This window comes from Galendromus occidentalis, unplaced genomic scaffold (genome assembly GCF_000255335.2).
Source record: "Galendromus occidentalis unplaced genomic scaffold, Mocc_1.1 scf7180000077170, whole genome shotgun sequence".
NCBI classification, from domain to species: domain Eukaryota; kingdom Metazoa; phylum Arthropoda; class Arachnida; order Mesostigmata; family Phytoseiidae; genus Galendromus; species Galendromus occidentalis.
The window spans coordinates 147873-164487 of record NW_003805158.1 but is presented as its reverse complement, the minus strand read 5'-3'; the positions used below and the strand labels follow the sequence as shown (position 1 = coordinate 164487).

Genomic DNA, 16615 nt, shown 5'->3' with positions numbered 1-16615 from the left:
CCTTGGGCGCTCCGGGGCATTGAATATTCCGAGAGACACACTCACGAGTTGGATCGGAGCTAGAAACACCAAGCCCTGTATAGCGGAGCTGTATTTTGATGACGACGTGGCTGGACGGGAGATGCCCTCCCTTATTCGCTCAGTCGTGATATGTTCTCTTCATTCGAAAACTCCAGACAGAAATCGATGTCCCGGTCCGTGTTGCAAAGAAAGCGGATCGTCGAGCACCCTCGCCCTCGCCAATGATGTCCTTGGCATGAGGGTTTGAAGACGAAGCAGGATTGTCGAGTAATTTTTATTAATCCCTCGCGAGAGTGAGACAATGAACCAGGACTATTGCATATTTGGGCGGAACATATTAAACTCGGGAATCGGATAAGAACACGGTGCGGCTGCCCTTCCGAGATCGTCCGCTTTTTTCTCCATCAAGACCCCATTCATCGGCCGAACCAGGCTACAGCTTCGCGCCCTGAAGGTCATGTGGGATGTAGAGACATTCGATCACATTTCAGGACGCACGTAGCGAGTTCGTTCGTTCAGTGTAGAAGAGTGAGCGGCTCTTTGCATTCATGTGCTCCATTTCGAGAAAAGCAGGCGGAAGTGACCGATGCAGACGGAGCTCGGCAATTTCAAGATGAGAATTGAGAGCGACTCGCGGGCGGCATGGAGTCGCGACTCCGAAAATGCCGGCCTGAGAGGGAGCGCGGCTTGAGGACATCTTCTGTTACGGGATCCGTCCGTGATGTCTGAAGTCTAGAGCCGATGCACTATTCGGTACAAAAAATATTCCGGTGTATGGGTGGGCATGACGAACATGCTCAGCATTCACAGCAAGACCGCTTGATCGTTTACTGCTCGCTGCGCCCGCGCCCGTTTTTCTCGAATCGACAAAAAAATAACGAATTCGAAGCGTTACAGCCGAAAGTTTTAGGAGCTCCCAGAGGGAACATCAGAGCCTCAAGCCTCTAACAAATGACAAAAAATGTCCAACAAGAAGAGGATTCCAAATTGGATTTGGGACCTAGGATGCTTTGACGTACCTCGCTGATGCAATAGATACTGCTCCCCTGGCTGCGCGCAGAGCTATCGCAAGAACTTGATTAGGGAAGCAGGCGTCTATCTGAACGATTATCTCTGTATTTGCATAATGCTAAATTGCATTCTCTCTACTGAGAGTCGATGCAAAATGCTTTCCATTGTGCTGGGTCCCGCGCATTCTAAACTGTCATTCGTTGTTCGGTCTGACCTGAGCATTCGCACCGCTTCCGATCGGGGAGAATATTTACCCCGCGTACTGTTGTGCCCTCTGCGCGATGGAGAATCAAATGAGCGGGACTGTTTCGCTTTCCGGATGTCGTAGACGACGGTCTCATTGGAGGTTTCATTAGTTTCTATAATTAAAATCCCGAAAAGGCTTCGAACAGTCATTTCCATTTGAGCCTCGATCAGATCGGAACACAATCGACCGCCCGCTCCGACTGTTTCCGCGCACCCCGGAATGACAAATTTTAAAGGAGCTATTTCAAAGTTCATCGTTCAACCCCGGCCGTTTTGTGCAGCAGGGAACAGAACTACAAAATCACGGGATTGAATCCGTGCGCGTCCGGAGCGTGGCCTAGACTATCCACAAACAATATTTCCAGCGTTTACGGACCGATAACCCGAGTGAGCGCCAAGATCTTTTCCCCGAGAGACCCGCTGTATGAGCAGCGGATTCATCCCCAAAATATGAGGCATGAATACCCGCTCCTGCTATTATTTTAGCTGTTGTGGGTGAAAATTTGAATGATTGTACTCCATCTGAGCCTTTGGAATTCATGACCGGAACGGAAAAAAACGGCGGGCATACGCGCGAGGTCACGGCGTGCTCAGGAGAGATGGCGAGCTCATTCGGTCGTAATACTGGAGAATGGACCTCGAAGAGGCGCATTTTTAGCCGGAGAACAACTTCCTGCCCCCTTCCTGGCGAGGGAACTCCCGTCTGCGGCATGACCGAGTACTTGAGAATTGTACAAGAATGAAATACTGGACACCAGTGAGGTATTGCATCCAGAGCCGACAGGTCTGAACGTCAGGAAACGGATCCTCCTACGCAGAAGATCGACAGAGCGAATTTTCTCATGTCGAAGGTGCGTTGACGAGATCATGCGCTGTTGCAGTTGACCTGGAATGAGACACTGAACTCGGAATTTGTGTCACCCCTAATAATTGTTTTCCAATAGCTGGGAGCGCCGTCGCTATCGACGCAGTGAACGGGCCTCTTGTCGCAATAATTGAGGCGGCTCCCAGAAAACGGAGAGACAAAGTGCATTCCCGAAGTTCGACCGGTCCACGCCCGCGGTCCCCTGATCTCTAGCCGTGTCCGAGACAAGGCTTAGATAAAATCGAGCTGCATATGGATTCGAATTCTCTGAGCGAAAATCACCGGGCAAGTTCTGGGTAGGACTCTGTTTCATTCGATTCTCTCCGGATCCAAGCCCTCCCATTGGAGGTTTCAGCTTGAGACGGAGAAATTGTTAGAGGAAACAAAACTCGGAGCGACCTCCGATCAGGAGATGACAAAGAACTCCGAAGCCTTGACGGAGGAAACTCTCGACACGACAGGCTAGAATGGAGAGACAAAGCCCATGTCATGCCGAGGCTTGAGCAGCTCACAAAGCAAAGTAGTCTGTCGGTCCGGGGAAGTCCAGGGGAGCTTGCCACAAAGCGCAAATCGCCAAAAGTCTCTTATCCTCGAGCTTGCCGGGTTCTGATGTTGATACAGAACGATGAGGCGAGTTTTTCGTATGGCTATCTCTTCGCCTCGATTTAGCGATAAGAAACGGCTTCCACATTCGATGGAGTCGTCCGGCTGGAGCAGATCGCAGTAGCCCACTGCCTGTCGGATCGACATCTTCCCCCTTCAATCGCGAATGTCGATTTCGCCGTTTTTGCAGCTCTCTGCGCGAAAGCAACGGAACCTCCGATTGGAGTGAGGATATTTTTTGTCGGCGAGCCGTCTCCCTACGGATATCCCCTTTCCCCCCTCGCATTATCAGTCAATGGCTGCGTGGGCTTCTGGCTTCGTATTCCAAGGTGGGTTCACCATGCGGACCGGAGTTGGAGGATGCAATCATAATGACCGAACACCAACCGTGATTTGACTTTGGGAAAACCTCATGACAAGCGGGAGCCTGATCTCGGGATCATAGATACTGGTCTCTAGAACTTTCTGCGTCGATGATCAGGGAAAGTCAGATCTTGGTAGATAGGAGATAGCATCGTCTCCGCTGGGACGGCTCAGCTGAATGCGTCGGCGTCACTCGTATTCTGTAGGCTATGGGCTATGGTCCGCTTGCCCACGTCCGGCTTCGATTGGCCAGGTTGAGAGCTCCGTTCAGCTAATAATTTCAGGAATTCTCTGAGAGATATCTCGGTGAGAAGCTGCTCCATTAGTGTGAGATTTCATACAGGAACCGGTGAGGAGTCCCCCGACTCTAGTCCCACATGCTTTTTCCAGAGGAAACGTGATTCTCCAGGGATCGCTAGAAGAATCTGTGATTTCGCAGGGATGGGAAATCAATCGTTTGCGATTGCTTCCTCCTCTAAGAGCGTTCCGTTGAGCTACTCTTCGTTTCCTCGATAGCTCTGGCTGTGTGATCTCACGCGACCATTGCCTTCGGCGTGAGGTCGCGAATCGCCTCCGAGGTCCAGCCCCAGTAAAATCCAGACCCTTCCGACGATACGAGCTTGCAAGGACACGAATCAGGAACTCTACTTGGAATGGACAGGACTGTGAGAGCAATGGCCGGGAGATCAATCTAGGAATTCGAATTTTCCGCCGAGGTTCCTCCTATCGTACAGCGGGGATTTGGCCGCGCTTCTGAGTCAAGGTGCCGTCCGGCTCCGATCGATAGAATAGACCGGAGACTTTTCCGCGTCTTAGCTTCGATCCCTCCCTGAAGACCATTGACCTTCATGCAGTTTCTCGATTTTGGCGCTCGAAGCACAGCAAAGCAGGCGCACTTATCTCCTCCTTTTTACGAGGCTGGGAGGACGTCCTCGCGCACGACAGCATAAGTTCGCCCTGTCCATCCGCGAGCATCCCGCTAAATCAAGGTTCCGGATGGTCCCTTTTTCCCACGAACGGCTTTCAGTCGGTAGAGACGCAGGATCCCAAAAATAGAATGACAATGTGAAATAAGTATTCGCTTGTTCGCTCGGTACCTTGCATAAACTCTTCCAAAATGTGTGGATCGAGCTAAATTTGTGCTCGGGGGTTCGTTGGGGTCGGATCACGAATTCGCAGAGGTTCTAGTAGCGGAATCAACATCGATTCCACGTGCGGAATCGATTTGAGATCTGACGATTTTGCAGAGCTCATCCGACTAATGGGCGAATTTGAGTAGCGCCCTTAACCCATCAAGCTTCGATGCAGGATCCTGGCAGGGACCCGCATGTGTAGGAGTACGACGTTGAAGAGGAGACCACCCAACAGGAGAAGAAAACTGAAAGAGAAGCACACCGGCCTTTTTGCCACCAGCGGGGGATATGTTAAGGGATATGTCCTGCAGCTTCTGACCGAAGATACCGCTAAGTTCCCGGATGCTCAACGAATCGATGAGAATTAATTCCGGGCGGTTGTGACACAACGAATTCTCCTCCGGGTAGTGAAAATTGATGGCTCACTAGGCCGGGGCGATACCGCACAATGGACCGATGCGACGCTTCAATTTTACTATTTCTGGATTGAGGTCACAGTATTCGGACGTTTTTTCGGAATGTGTGGATCGGTATACCGTTGATAATTCGGGGAGAGAAAATATTCAATATGGAAATCAGAGCTCATCTGATTCGCACCTAATTCGATCGTAGTGGCGTCGGGCTGTAGGCCGGAGTTTCCACGTAGACCTCTCTAGGCTTTGGACTCTACATTCGATCAGAATTGGAACAACCTGTCACTTTTTCCTCATGCTTCAAGGGGGTAGGACCAGAGTCTTCGAGGTCCACTGTCGCCTAGGGAACGTGAATTATCGGAGGGAATGCACGGAGCATGGCAAACGTCTCGAGTTTGAGAGCTTCCCCGCCATCTAGACCTGCTGTGGTCTTTGTAGCTTGCTGTGCAACATTGTACACATTGAGAAAGAATCGAAGCCTGCTCCTCATTTTTCAGGCAGCTCGTCCCCGGTTTCTCAAACGAAGATGCCGATCGAAGACACTGATGCGTTCCAGATCCATGTCTCGCAGCAGATGCCATCGGTCTTGTGTATTTTGTGAAATGCTAGCTCTGATCTCGAACTTGCCGGGGGCTCCAGAATGACGAGTCCTTCGAGAAGCAGCGACGATCTTCGCCCGTTTGTCGGAACGATTCGGATTGGCCCGGAGGCAGATCGCTGAAAAGCGCGGAGAGGAAGGAGTGGGTGAGGGGTTTTCGACTCGCTGATCCTTGTGTCTCCTGGGCCTTCTTCTCCAGATTTGAAGGCTCCACTACATCTTACCCTCTGAGCTTCTTTTTTTTCTTAATCCGCCGAATCCGGGGCTGGAATATTCAGCTGCGGATTGAGAGCGTGTTTTACGAGAGTGTACAAAGCTACCTGTTAAGAGACAGAGATTCTTTCTAGTCGTTTGCAAAAAATCGCAGCGTAGGGAAGATCGCCGGGGCTCGCAGGGGGCAGCTTGCTGATTTCAGCTGAGGAACGAGTTTGTCATATGCTTGCCAAGTCGTAAAAGCGCGGCATCAGCTGAGGAAAGTAAAGTCCGTAGTTCCCCGGAAAGTGATTTTGCGATCCAGTCTATCTCATGGGGGCACGCAAGCTTGACATTGAAAAGCCCACAGTGCGGCCAAATGTTCCAGTGGCATTTGGCCATGGCCATGACCGTGGCTGACAGTCACATACGAATTTCCCGAAAGCGGCGGCTCCGGTGGAAGCACGCCCGAGCTCTTGTCTCGGATGCCAAGCCCTGATTCTAATGTAAGTTGTGTTCCGGAAGATGGACATTCCTCCCTCGTGAAATATTCCATGAGCAGAGTAATTGAGGTTTGACTTGAGCATTCCACCAGAGACCGGGAATCTGAAGAGCGAATAATTCAAGCTCCGATTCGTCATCCGAATAAGTTTCGAGATCGCCCATCCCGAGATTTTCTCCGCTTTTCCGCTTGACCCTCTGACCTCCCGGGGCGAATTATTGATACCGAGATCAATCTCGCTGCTTCCGCTACATAAGTGCTTGTTTCCCGAACGCTAGCGATAATGACTATGCGAGACTCATGACCAACCTTTTTTTGAAGGAAACTGAGTAAAGGCTCTAAATGGAGGCTCAAACAGGGAATGCGAGTGCCGGAGCCTGCCTGAAGTTCCTCAGCGATAATTCAGATCGCTTGGGAGGAAATACCCTCAAGTTCGAGAGATCGATGGTCTAGGAACGATTCTTAGGCCTAATGCGAGCTTGTCGCGAGTCTCACTCGAGATGCCTGGGTTTTCGGTCCATCACTCTCGACTCTCCGTAGGGACACGCGGCTCAATGCGAGACGATTTCCAATGGAAGGGCCTTCATGCATCGGGATGAGATTCGCATTCCTATATGGAAAGGAAAGCGACTTACTGAATGGCCAATATTTCCCGTGACTGGATTTCGACTCCTCGATGTCGCCTGAGCAGATCGCTCCTCCTAGCCCCGAGACTCCCTTTATCTATCATCCGAATCCACAGTCGCCGATCGAGATTTGACATCGAATAGAATAATGGGGCTACGGAAGCTGGTTTACCGACCGAAGCCGGGTAGGGAAAGTCATCACCTGGTGGAGCTTTCACCGCTTCGAAGAATTCCTGGAAATGTTTATCGTCCATAATAATGGTCAAGAGAGTCCCTCAGTTGAAGGCGGGAAACACATTCCAGACTACGCGGCGTGAGAGGAGACATCGCGCAGGGATCACGACCAATCTGAATGTGTCTCGCGACGAGCACGAGATTCTGCTCGAGGAGTCTCCATCCTTAAACGTTTCTCGCTCCCCATTAGCGGACCCGTCTGAGCGGCGTCTCCCTCAGCGAGAGTTCCCCTTACGGATTGTCTCGAATGGTCGGGTCGGCTTCCTCGACCAATTATTATTCAACGGATATTTTCCTCCAATCTGGGGGATGGGGGGTAGATCGCGCCGGAAACAGGGGGTTTGGACAAGCTCCAGGAATCTGATTCGCGGGAATTGAGGAGGTAGGTCACAGGGAGAACAGTGTTACTCCAGGCCACTCTTTTCCCTTCCATCCTCAGTAAATGCCGTGAATTATTCACGGATAGGTTCCCTACATTCTCATCGCTCTGACGAAAGAAGACGCGGCGAGCATGAGGTATCTCTTCGCCTCCGATAGCTGATTTTAGCGGATCGTCGTTTCTAATCTTTGGTTTCAATCTCCGATATCAAGCCCTACTGTCGGCGCCTCCCCGGGTGTAGCTATCGCTCCATTCTTGTTTCTCGAGCGCTGTTTACCCCGCCGAACTTTTGGACCTGAGAGAGTCTAGAATCCATTCTTCCCTCACATTTTCTCATCAAGACCTGAGACGCGTGCCATAGGATCAAACTTACACCGCAGATCATCCCCGAGATTCACAACATGCCGAGCCGAAGCTGTCTCAACCTTCCAAAACTTTCTCTTGGGGCTGTGTTTGGGGAGAGAAGATCCTGGTGTCTATGAGCATCTACGAGAGAATCATCGAGCTTCTCGCACTTTCGGAGCTTAATCTCGATGGGAAAAAACGCTCGGATCTCTGAAGATTGTGAAGCATGAGACCAAGCGAAAGCTAGCAGGGAACACGAGCCGTGGAACCTTCTGAAGCGGTTCCGTGATGATCTGGAGCAGATTAGAACGTAACTTCTCCACGGCGACCGCTAAAGCTTCACAGAATCGAGCCTCGACCGGCGGCGTGTCTGCTCTGACCGACTCGCCGGTAATACAAAGAACGCTTCCTCGGGGAATCCCCTTGCCCATAGACCACGCGGAGGGGAAGAGCTCTGATCCGTCTGCGAATCGAATTTTACATGGAACCGCATCAATCGTGCGGTCGATCTCCGTCGGATATCCCTCGAGAAGCAGCGAAATCCGAATCAAGATGCCGCTCTCTGAGGCCGAACTACACGCCTGCGATGTTTCTGCACGGCTCAGAGTATTTGTTTTCGCGGACGTTTCGCCGCAGAGAAACAGATGCTTTCAGCTCCGCTCGAGTCCGATGGGCCTAGCGAGTCACAGATCATCAAAGGTCGATTAAGCTAGAAATGAGAACTCCAAAATAAATTCATCGTTCCTGTCTGTGGTTTCAGAGAACTCGCGATGGGCGCCCCGCTCCTCAACCCATTGGCGGTTCGATTCGGCATTGACGAGTTTCGCTCAGAGATTTCTGACGCCTGCGGGCTAGATACGGATCTGTTGACCGCGAGCGCCTGATTCATGCCCGCCAGAGCTAGAACCCTCCTGTGTTTGTTATGCCATTTTGATGCCAGATCACGAGTTCTGAGATCCCGATCGAATCATCTATCCGCCGGCCTCAACTTCTCGATTTGCCAGCCTTGGAGTTGGAACATGATAATCAGGGAATTTAGCAACGTTCCAGCTCCTGAACGAACTCCTCAGGAGTGAGGGCGGCGACTTGAGGAATCTACAAACGAGCTTCCGTCGAGAGTTACGATACATTCATTCAGATTATAATCCCCGACCGAAGCTCGCGCTTCCGGAGCATCGATGCAGTTATATCGTGTGAACGCATTCCACACACAGTCAAGCTCGGGGAAAACAGCTTACATTATCACCAGAAAACCACCCAAAGCCGCAGTATTACAGTGCGACTTTTCGTCACGGACACGACAGAATGGAGCTCTGCGAGGTCTGTCGCTTGAATTCTGCTGCGACGCTGACAGAAATTATGTAAATTCCTGTAGCTAGTAATCAACATTTTCATCATCCCGTTGATTATTCTAAGCCCATCATTGTCCACTTGGTCACGGACTCCGCGGGCGAGTCATAGTCATCTGAACGGAAATGCGGCGTCACCGTTTTTGTGGACGATCGGGTGCCGAGAGAAATGAGCAACACAGCGGACGAAGCGGGAGCTCATTTCGAGGCTGCGTCCATAGTGAGTGGCGGCATTCCCTTGAGTCTACGAGCTCTATGATCGGGAAAGAGATGGCTCCAATTCCTTCATGGATCCTATATCTTGCTCGGAAGAGATATCGCCAGTCAGTCATTACCGGATCGATAATCCCTTCGCCACACTTGGGTCCCGATTCATTCTTCATGAACACATCAGGCTTGAGATAATTGTAGATAGCGAAGACACGTCGTGACGGATTGGGCAACCGGGAAACATCAACGGGAACTAGGAACTACGAATTAAAGGGATTCTAATCGAATTGAAGCAGACTAGGAACTCAACCAGACCGATCAATTGTGAGCCGGCAGACGATCCGCGACTAGAACGGATAAGACTCATCCCGATGATCCCGATTTCCGTCAACCCAGAATACCGGAGTCGCGTGTAAATCTTCACGTCGGGGCAGCAGCCATCGCTGTGACTTTCCTCTGGGAAAGAATTCGTCAAGTTGTTCAGAGCCCCTTATCATTCGTTTCCGAAAGCAAATGAGTTCAAGATGAAGCAGTGTTCTCTCATAATCATATCAAGACCGCAGGCAAACGTGTCGCACTCTACATGGTGATTAGAAGAACAAGCGGTCCGTCAGTTGGTCAAAGTCACCAGTTCTCACCTTCACCTTGTGGCCTTCAGTGTTTCTGCTTCTTCTCGGAGAGGCGACTGATATTCTGGCTGAACGATTCCGACCCGCAGCTCCGTCTAGTCCAGCCCACCCCACGGCTATCGAAGGCATTTGATGCGCCCAGCCCCGCGTTGCGCCGGCATTCATCCGAACGTCATACGCGAGGCGGGATAAATTTTCAGAGGGACTCAAATCCCCGATTAGAGGGACTGGGACGCCGCAAAGTATTGATGAATCAACCGTCAACAGAAGTCGTTACGGAGCGCGTTCTTTGGCTCACCATCGAATCCCGTTCGTTACTGAACAGAATCCGGCGGCGGGCTGCAGACCTTGCGAAGTTCAGGGTCGAGCCGGAGCTTTCTGGATCAGGAAGCTAACGCAATCGTCGGACGACCTTTTGTGTGTACCCGGAATGTTTTATCCGGAATCTGTCGAAGACTCAATATTCGAGCAGTTCTCCCCCACATCCTCTGAGTAAGTCGATCTCGGTGATTTTGAATGGATCCTCCATGCCATAGCGGCTGGTCCGGGTCGGCTGGCGCGGATGACGGATATCGCGATGGCCGTCCGCTCTGGTGAAACCAAAGAGAAATTTCGATGCCATCTTCAATAGTTCTGTCACGGCCTGGCGTTCCACGCCCGAGAGATGTACGATATTATCCTTTCCGGAGCAGAGTTACGCGATCGGGGATTGGCCATTGGAGTTGGGTCGTTCCCGGTTTCCGATCCATAATCTTCATATTTCTGTTGCGTCTCTGTAGAATAGAAAACGTACAAAGCCGATACAGCGACACCCTCCGCGATTTTTTTGGAGGATTCATCCTTCGATGAGCATTCGGAAAGCTTTTTTCAAAAGATCCGCGAAATGGGTGTACATTTCGAATCAAATTTTTTATGGTCGCGCTCTAGGCTCTCACTGTTCTGTCACTTTCCCGTTTCCTCCCGAGTTTGAGTCGCTCCGACCTCCTGCTCGGGAATCTCCGCCCCTCCCGAGTGATGGCGCTTCCTTGTATCGGGTTCGAGGGTTTGACCGCGGCGGCTCGATTTCTCAGGCAGACGCCGGCTCACGACCTCTGCTCTCATTGGATAGGCCACCGGGGCAAGAGCGAAGACGCTCTCTTATCGCCGTCACCCTTTAAAACGCCCTCAGGGGCCCGAGGAAGGAACGCGAGGCAGCGACGTCGTCCTCAGCGCAGCGCTGTCTACTCTGAGCTTGATACTTCGGTTTCTGGCCGACAGTTCGACGTCGGAGCCGGACAGTTTGTCGAGCTCCACGGGGCGTTCCTTGCTGGTGGGCACACATCTCAGGCAAGTTCGAGTTTCTCGTAGGTTGAGCTCATAATCGAGGGCGCGTCTCTCCCCCCGCTGCCACGGGTGCGACAAAGCCTCTTTACGATCGAGGAAAAAATTCGCGGGGGAGATCCCCGAGCGTCTGACCGCTCGTGATTCGTCAAATCAATTGACTGAGCCTAGTGACAATTGGCTCCTCGACCCTAAAAACTGACAAAGACCGCAAAGAGCAATGTTTTCCGCAAGCAATGATAGGCATGATATTCCAGCCGGAGTCTCAGGTAAACAATGACATCGCACATGCTTCCCTCTCCCACGACTTTCTTGCGAGAAAGCTTCACTTTCTTCTGAAGCTGTGAAGCTCTGCCCGTGAGCCAGACTAATAGACCGTTACGCACAACACAGTTATCCGTCGTGTTTCTGGCGGCGGCGGCGGCGGCGGAAACTACGGCATAGTGTTACCTCTATCCAGTGAACTGCGGGAGCCAATCACGACATCGGGCAGGAAGTGTCCAAGTGCATCGGAGACATCGATTTTCAGTGTTGTTCAATACTTGCAGGACTGTTTGTGATCGAGAAGAGCTCCGAGCGATCCGATTCCCTCCGACATGCGCTTGACAGAGTTCAGCGACTACATTTGGTCTCTGCGAGACCCTCGGACAGAGGGATGGAGTTTGTCCGCGGACTACAAATTTATCTTTCCGCTCATCGCCCTCTACCTGTACGTGGTGAAGATCAAGGGCCCCGAGCTTATGAAAAGCCGTCCAGCCTATAATCTGAAGCCATACATACTCACCTATAATGCCGCCATGGTCATAACGAATGCGTTCTTCTTCTGGAACTACTGGAAGAGATCCTACGGAGGGGGTGGCTACAATCTCTTCTGTCAGGTGAGGAATTCTTAGCGCGTCGACTTTCTCAAATTTGTTCGATGGAGATCCGTTCGTCGCGAGTCTGGATCGAGGGGACGCGGCGCTGCGGAATAGTACGGCTGATCTCACTCCTGGCCGAAATTCCAGGGAATTTCCTACTCGACGGACAAGAATTCGATGGAGATCTTGGAACTGACATGGTGGTACGTGCTGGTTCGGATCGCGGATTTCATCGACACGATTTTCTTCCTCCTGCGAAAGAAGTACGAACACATCTCGACGCTACACGTCGTCCATCACACGCTTGTCGTCTTCTCGGGCTGGCTCTGGCTGAACTTCGGCTCCGATGGACAAGTTCTCCTGGGAATCTGCTTCAACGCTTTCATCCATGTCATCATGTATTCGTACTATGGTTTCGCAGCCCTCGGACCCTGGACCCGGAAGTATCTCTGGTGGAAGAAATATCTCACCAAACTCCAGATCTTCCAGTTCCTCTTCCTGAACGGTCACATCCTGATCCCGCTCTTCTACGACTGTGGATACCCGCGTCCGCTCATATTTCTGGCTGTCGCTCAAGGCTTGCTCGGCCTCACACTATTTATTAACTTCTACATCGAAAAATACTGTTCTTCCCCCGCAGCCTGCAGGACGATCAAAATGACACCAGGCGAGGAAGCGGGCGGACAGAGACTTCTTGTAGATAGTCGAAAAAACGCTTGAACGATTAGCGAATTGTCGAAACAAAATAGGAGAGTGGAATGATTGTCGAAAGGATGACTGCTATGATTGATTCGATCAGCGAATAGAGATTCTAGTGGGTAAATTCTGGAGCTTACCCATGATGTGTATGGATCAAGAATGAAACGAGCGGGGGCAGCGACAGTAACAGCCATCGCTCGGGATGAGTATCTGGAAATGAAAGTTGTTCCCGTTTTGAGCAGTGTACCGGAATATATCCTGTGAATTTCTTATGTGGTCGGAGCAGAAGTTCCCCCGGGTTCTCTCACCGTACTGGAACTGGTGCTTGCGAAGAGCGAGAGAACAATTCATTTGAGAATGACAGAAGAAGGGCCAGAAGAGAGCAGGCATCATTGTTGCTTGTCCGGGCCCCTAAAACTCCCCGTGTCATCGGTTCCAGATGACCGATTGGAAGGACTCCCACATGAACACCGTTCGTTTTGTGCAGCTGTGTCTCGGTATCTGAGTAAGTGGCTGAATGACTGCCGGACTGGTCAGACTGGGGAAAGTTTCGTTTCAGAAGAGCCCACGTTACAGATCCTTCTCCATTATTCCGAGATTCAAAGTTCGAACAGAGTCACGCTGTCCTTCAAGTCCCGCTGTTTTGGGTCCATCATGACGTGAAGCCGCTGGGCCTCGAGCCAGGGACAGTTCGCTTGGAAGCGTTTCGCGTGGTCCTCAGGCGAACTCGATCTCCGAACTTGATATGTCGAACAGTCCAACGTGTCATACACAACAACCTTCCGATGCTTCTGCGCGGCTTCCTTCTAGGAGAGATATTTCGATGGCTCGGCGATCACGGTGCTCTTCCCAGCTGGAATGACCATTGATTTCGAGTCGTATTGGGGCGCGAAGGACGATCGGAGAGAAAGGCCCCGGAAGAAACGGAGAGGAATCCTCGATATCTCCGAATCTCGAACCGAGAGAGGCGCACTTCTCTGAGCCTCCTTCCTCAACCGCTCTCCTCGGCTATAATTATTACTCTCTGACCCTCCGATTGATCAGTTCGATTCGAAACTTTGGGAAGATGTCATGCCGTTTGATGCCCACATCCGAGAATTTTCAAAAAAAAACATTGAGGGAGCCTTGTTTAAACGATTATCACCAAGCTCTTCCCCTGGGAAATTCCGTTTCCCTGCGTGTACAAGTTGCCGGAGCAACGCCGGGGAACGATCGAGCTGGATTGGCAAGCAGAATATCGACATGTTCACCTCGAATTACAGATATTCATGGATTGATATGAGCTGTGTTTTGATCAGAGAAACACAGAGGAAGTTGTGACGGTACGAGTCTGGGGAGAGTCACGAGGCGACCTCCGTCCAACGCGATAAGTTGTTCAGTCTCATCGGTGCTGTTGATTCCTGTTTCCTGCAGGAATCGACGTCATCGGTGAAATCGAGTTTGAAGAACGTCCTTCTCGACAAGATACACCGTTCGCAGAGCTGGTGAGAGAAGCGATGATTGCGGAGACCGCTCTCGTAAGCGCAGCTGGCCTCCTCAGAGACAGAAACAGGAATCTTTTTCCTTGGGCTTTTCGCTCCTTCGGAATGTCCGCCAAATCCTAGCATCCGGATTCTCTTGGAGATGGCCGAGGAGCGGATTGAAGCAAAGAACAAATCATGCTCTATTTCTATCACAGATACCTCTCGAAGACAGATTCGGTTTTGGATTCTTTTCTCGTTCTGTCTCAATTTTACACGAAGACGTGATTTCTTTCCATCCGGCTCCTGAAAGACACAGAGGACCAGATACGAAGCATGGGTGAGAGTCGCAAGGAAGCAGAGCTCGGGCTTCCGTAGAGCACTCGCGTCCGCTGAGTTTCTCGCGATGATATCAATCACCATTGAGACGCGTCATGAACTGCGAGCGCACCACAAACAATTTCAAAGGGCTTCATAACCCCAGAACGAATACCACGGAACAGTCTTCGCTCGCGACTTCGCGGATCCGAAAAACAGTTCCTTAACCCGCATTGACTCGCAAGCCGACAAACGAGGTGAGGGACGTAGAGGCTCCTTCGCTCTCCCTCAAAGCAAAAACTTCACGGGGAACGGTGCCAGCTGGGACGGCCTGCTCTGCCTGGATGCCTGCTAAACATTACCAGCCCCAGTACTTTCGGTGCATCTGCAGCGACGGGCCCAATGCGGTATGCACAGGGGAATCATCTCAAGCTCTCGATCGTGTATAGAGGTGTATTACTCATTCATACAATATATATAGAGGTATATTACTCCCGTATGAAGGTCGAGAGGCCGCTCGTCCCACTGCGAGCCACTTGAGGCGCCGCGCTCGCGGTCAAGGGACCCGTTTTTCCTTCCGTCCTGACTCACACACGCTTGAACATATGGAGCATTCGACCCGCCCCCTCCATCAAGAATGTGTCTCCAATCGAGCTGAAACCTTGTTTTCTGTAGAGCATTTCCGCAGTACACCTGGCTTTGCACCACAGTATCCGACCTGGAATGAATCGAGGCGCTTTTTGAGGCGGCTCACGCGCGAAGAGACCGTTTTTCGGGGACAACTCGCGTTCGAAATCCAATATGACGTCATGCGGATACCAGAATGGAAAGGTGACCATTATCATGACGTGATGCGCGCGAGAGCCAATCGACAGACACTTCGACAGAATTTTTTTTCCCCTCACCTCCACGCTGTCGAATGTGGCGAATGCTTTCATTCAAGAGCTTCGCTCCCAATCCTCTCTTCCGCATTTTTTCGGCGACTGCGAAACCTCTAATCCGCCATTGTACCTTTTCACGGCTGTTCGTCTCGTCCTCAATGTCGTCCAGATTTTCCTGACAGGATGATACTCATCAGCGTCGGATCGGCTCGTCGACGTACAGCTGGGATCCTCGTGGAGAGAAAAAATCCACTCGTGCAAGGAGATGTCCTATTGACTATCGAGAGCTAGGCGAATACCATTTTTTTCTAACGTCCACAGACTTTCCTTTCCGTACCCGGAAGACGGAAATTACTCCGACCAAGTCGGTGGAGACGAACGCTCCGAGGTGAATTGTTGACTCGACGAGGTCATCCTCATATTCCACCACATCTAGATCGGGCCGTAGCGCCGCCTGCCTCAGAGGGTACGTATCTCGCAGATCGATCGGTCGAACCTGAGGCGAAAAAACGGTTTTCAGAATCAAATTCTCGCTCCCGACTGCTGAGGGGGGCTTTCCCCCTCTCTCACTCGTGACAGACCCTATGAGCGCTCCACGCGACGGCTTTTCACTCCTTAGAATCTCAACCGCTGAGCCGATCTTGAACGCTCATGGCTAATCACAACCTTTTAGAAAATCAGTTCCTTAAGAACCGATAACTGATCACGAAACGTCGAATAGAATTATTATTATTATTATTATTGTTTGTACAGTATAAACTCGATTACATGACCCTTAACTCTTCTCCACTCGATCATGTCACCCTCTCGGATTTCAGATCTTCGACGCTGGAAAATTCGTCGATTTCACTCCAAAATTCGGGGTTCTCGATTATATCATCCGTAAAGTTCTCAAGCTCGATCCTATCGCCCGGAGAGCGCCGAAACTCGATTGATCACATCGATGATAGTCTTCCCAATCAGCGAAGCGAGCTGACTTTCTTTTCGACCACATTCACTGCTCGTCTCGACTTTTTCTTCTTGCGGAGCCTCGTGTCGATAGCGTCTATAGGAATCGGCACGGAAAGTCAGCTCAGTTTCACGGGGCCAGATCTCATATGACGCAGACGTGAGTGAACCGACTGACTGGGATATCGCTCGGAGAGCGTTTAAAGAGTGAATCAATGCGCTGTGAGACTCGGAATCGGGTCTGAAGGGCATCAGTCTCAAACGATCGGAGAATCAGACTGAAAACTCTGTGATCATGGATATTCTCATGAGGGTCATATAGTCGAGAGGCAGGCGAGATGTTGATATGTACAATCCGAGTTTCAGTGAGTTTCGATTGGATTGAAATACGATGGCTTATATCATCACGT

At 51.1% G+C, this 16615-nt stretch overlaps 1 protein-coding gene across 2 annotated transcripts; it reads left to right on the top strand.

The window, feature by feature from the left end:
- Positions 1-10900: 10900 nt before the first annotated feature.
- Positions 10901-12848, top strand: LOC100901630 (elongation of very long chain fatty acids protein 4). Of its 2 annotated transcripts, XM_018638763.1 has the most exons (3): positions 10901-11045; positions 11588-11917; positions 12047-12848. In XM_018638763.1, the coding sequence occupies exons 2-3, from the start codon at positions 11636-11638 to the stop codon at positions 12617-12619; spliced, it is 855 nt and encodes a 284-aa protein (XP_018494279.1). In that variant the 5' UTR covers positions 10901-11045; positions 11588-11635; the 3' UTR covers positions 12620-12848. The 2 variants fall into 2 exon arrangements, with proteins under 2 accessions (XP_018494279.1, XP_018494280.1); XM_018638764.1 differs by lacking the exon at positions 10901-11045 and having other exon boundaries at positions 11418-11917.
- The last annotated feature ends 3767 nt before the right edge of the window (positions 12849-16615 follow it).

Excerpts from the sequence above, each read along its gene's own strand:
- LOC100901630 (XM_018638763.1), top strand. The coding sequence starts at position 11,636 with ATGCGCTTGACAGAGTTCAGCGACTACATTTGGTCTCTGCGAGACCCT. Across the intron at positions 11,918-12,046 it reads GCTACAATCTCTTCTGTCAG|GGAATTTCCTACTCGACGGA; the intron begins GTGAGGAATTCT and ends CCGAAATTCCAG.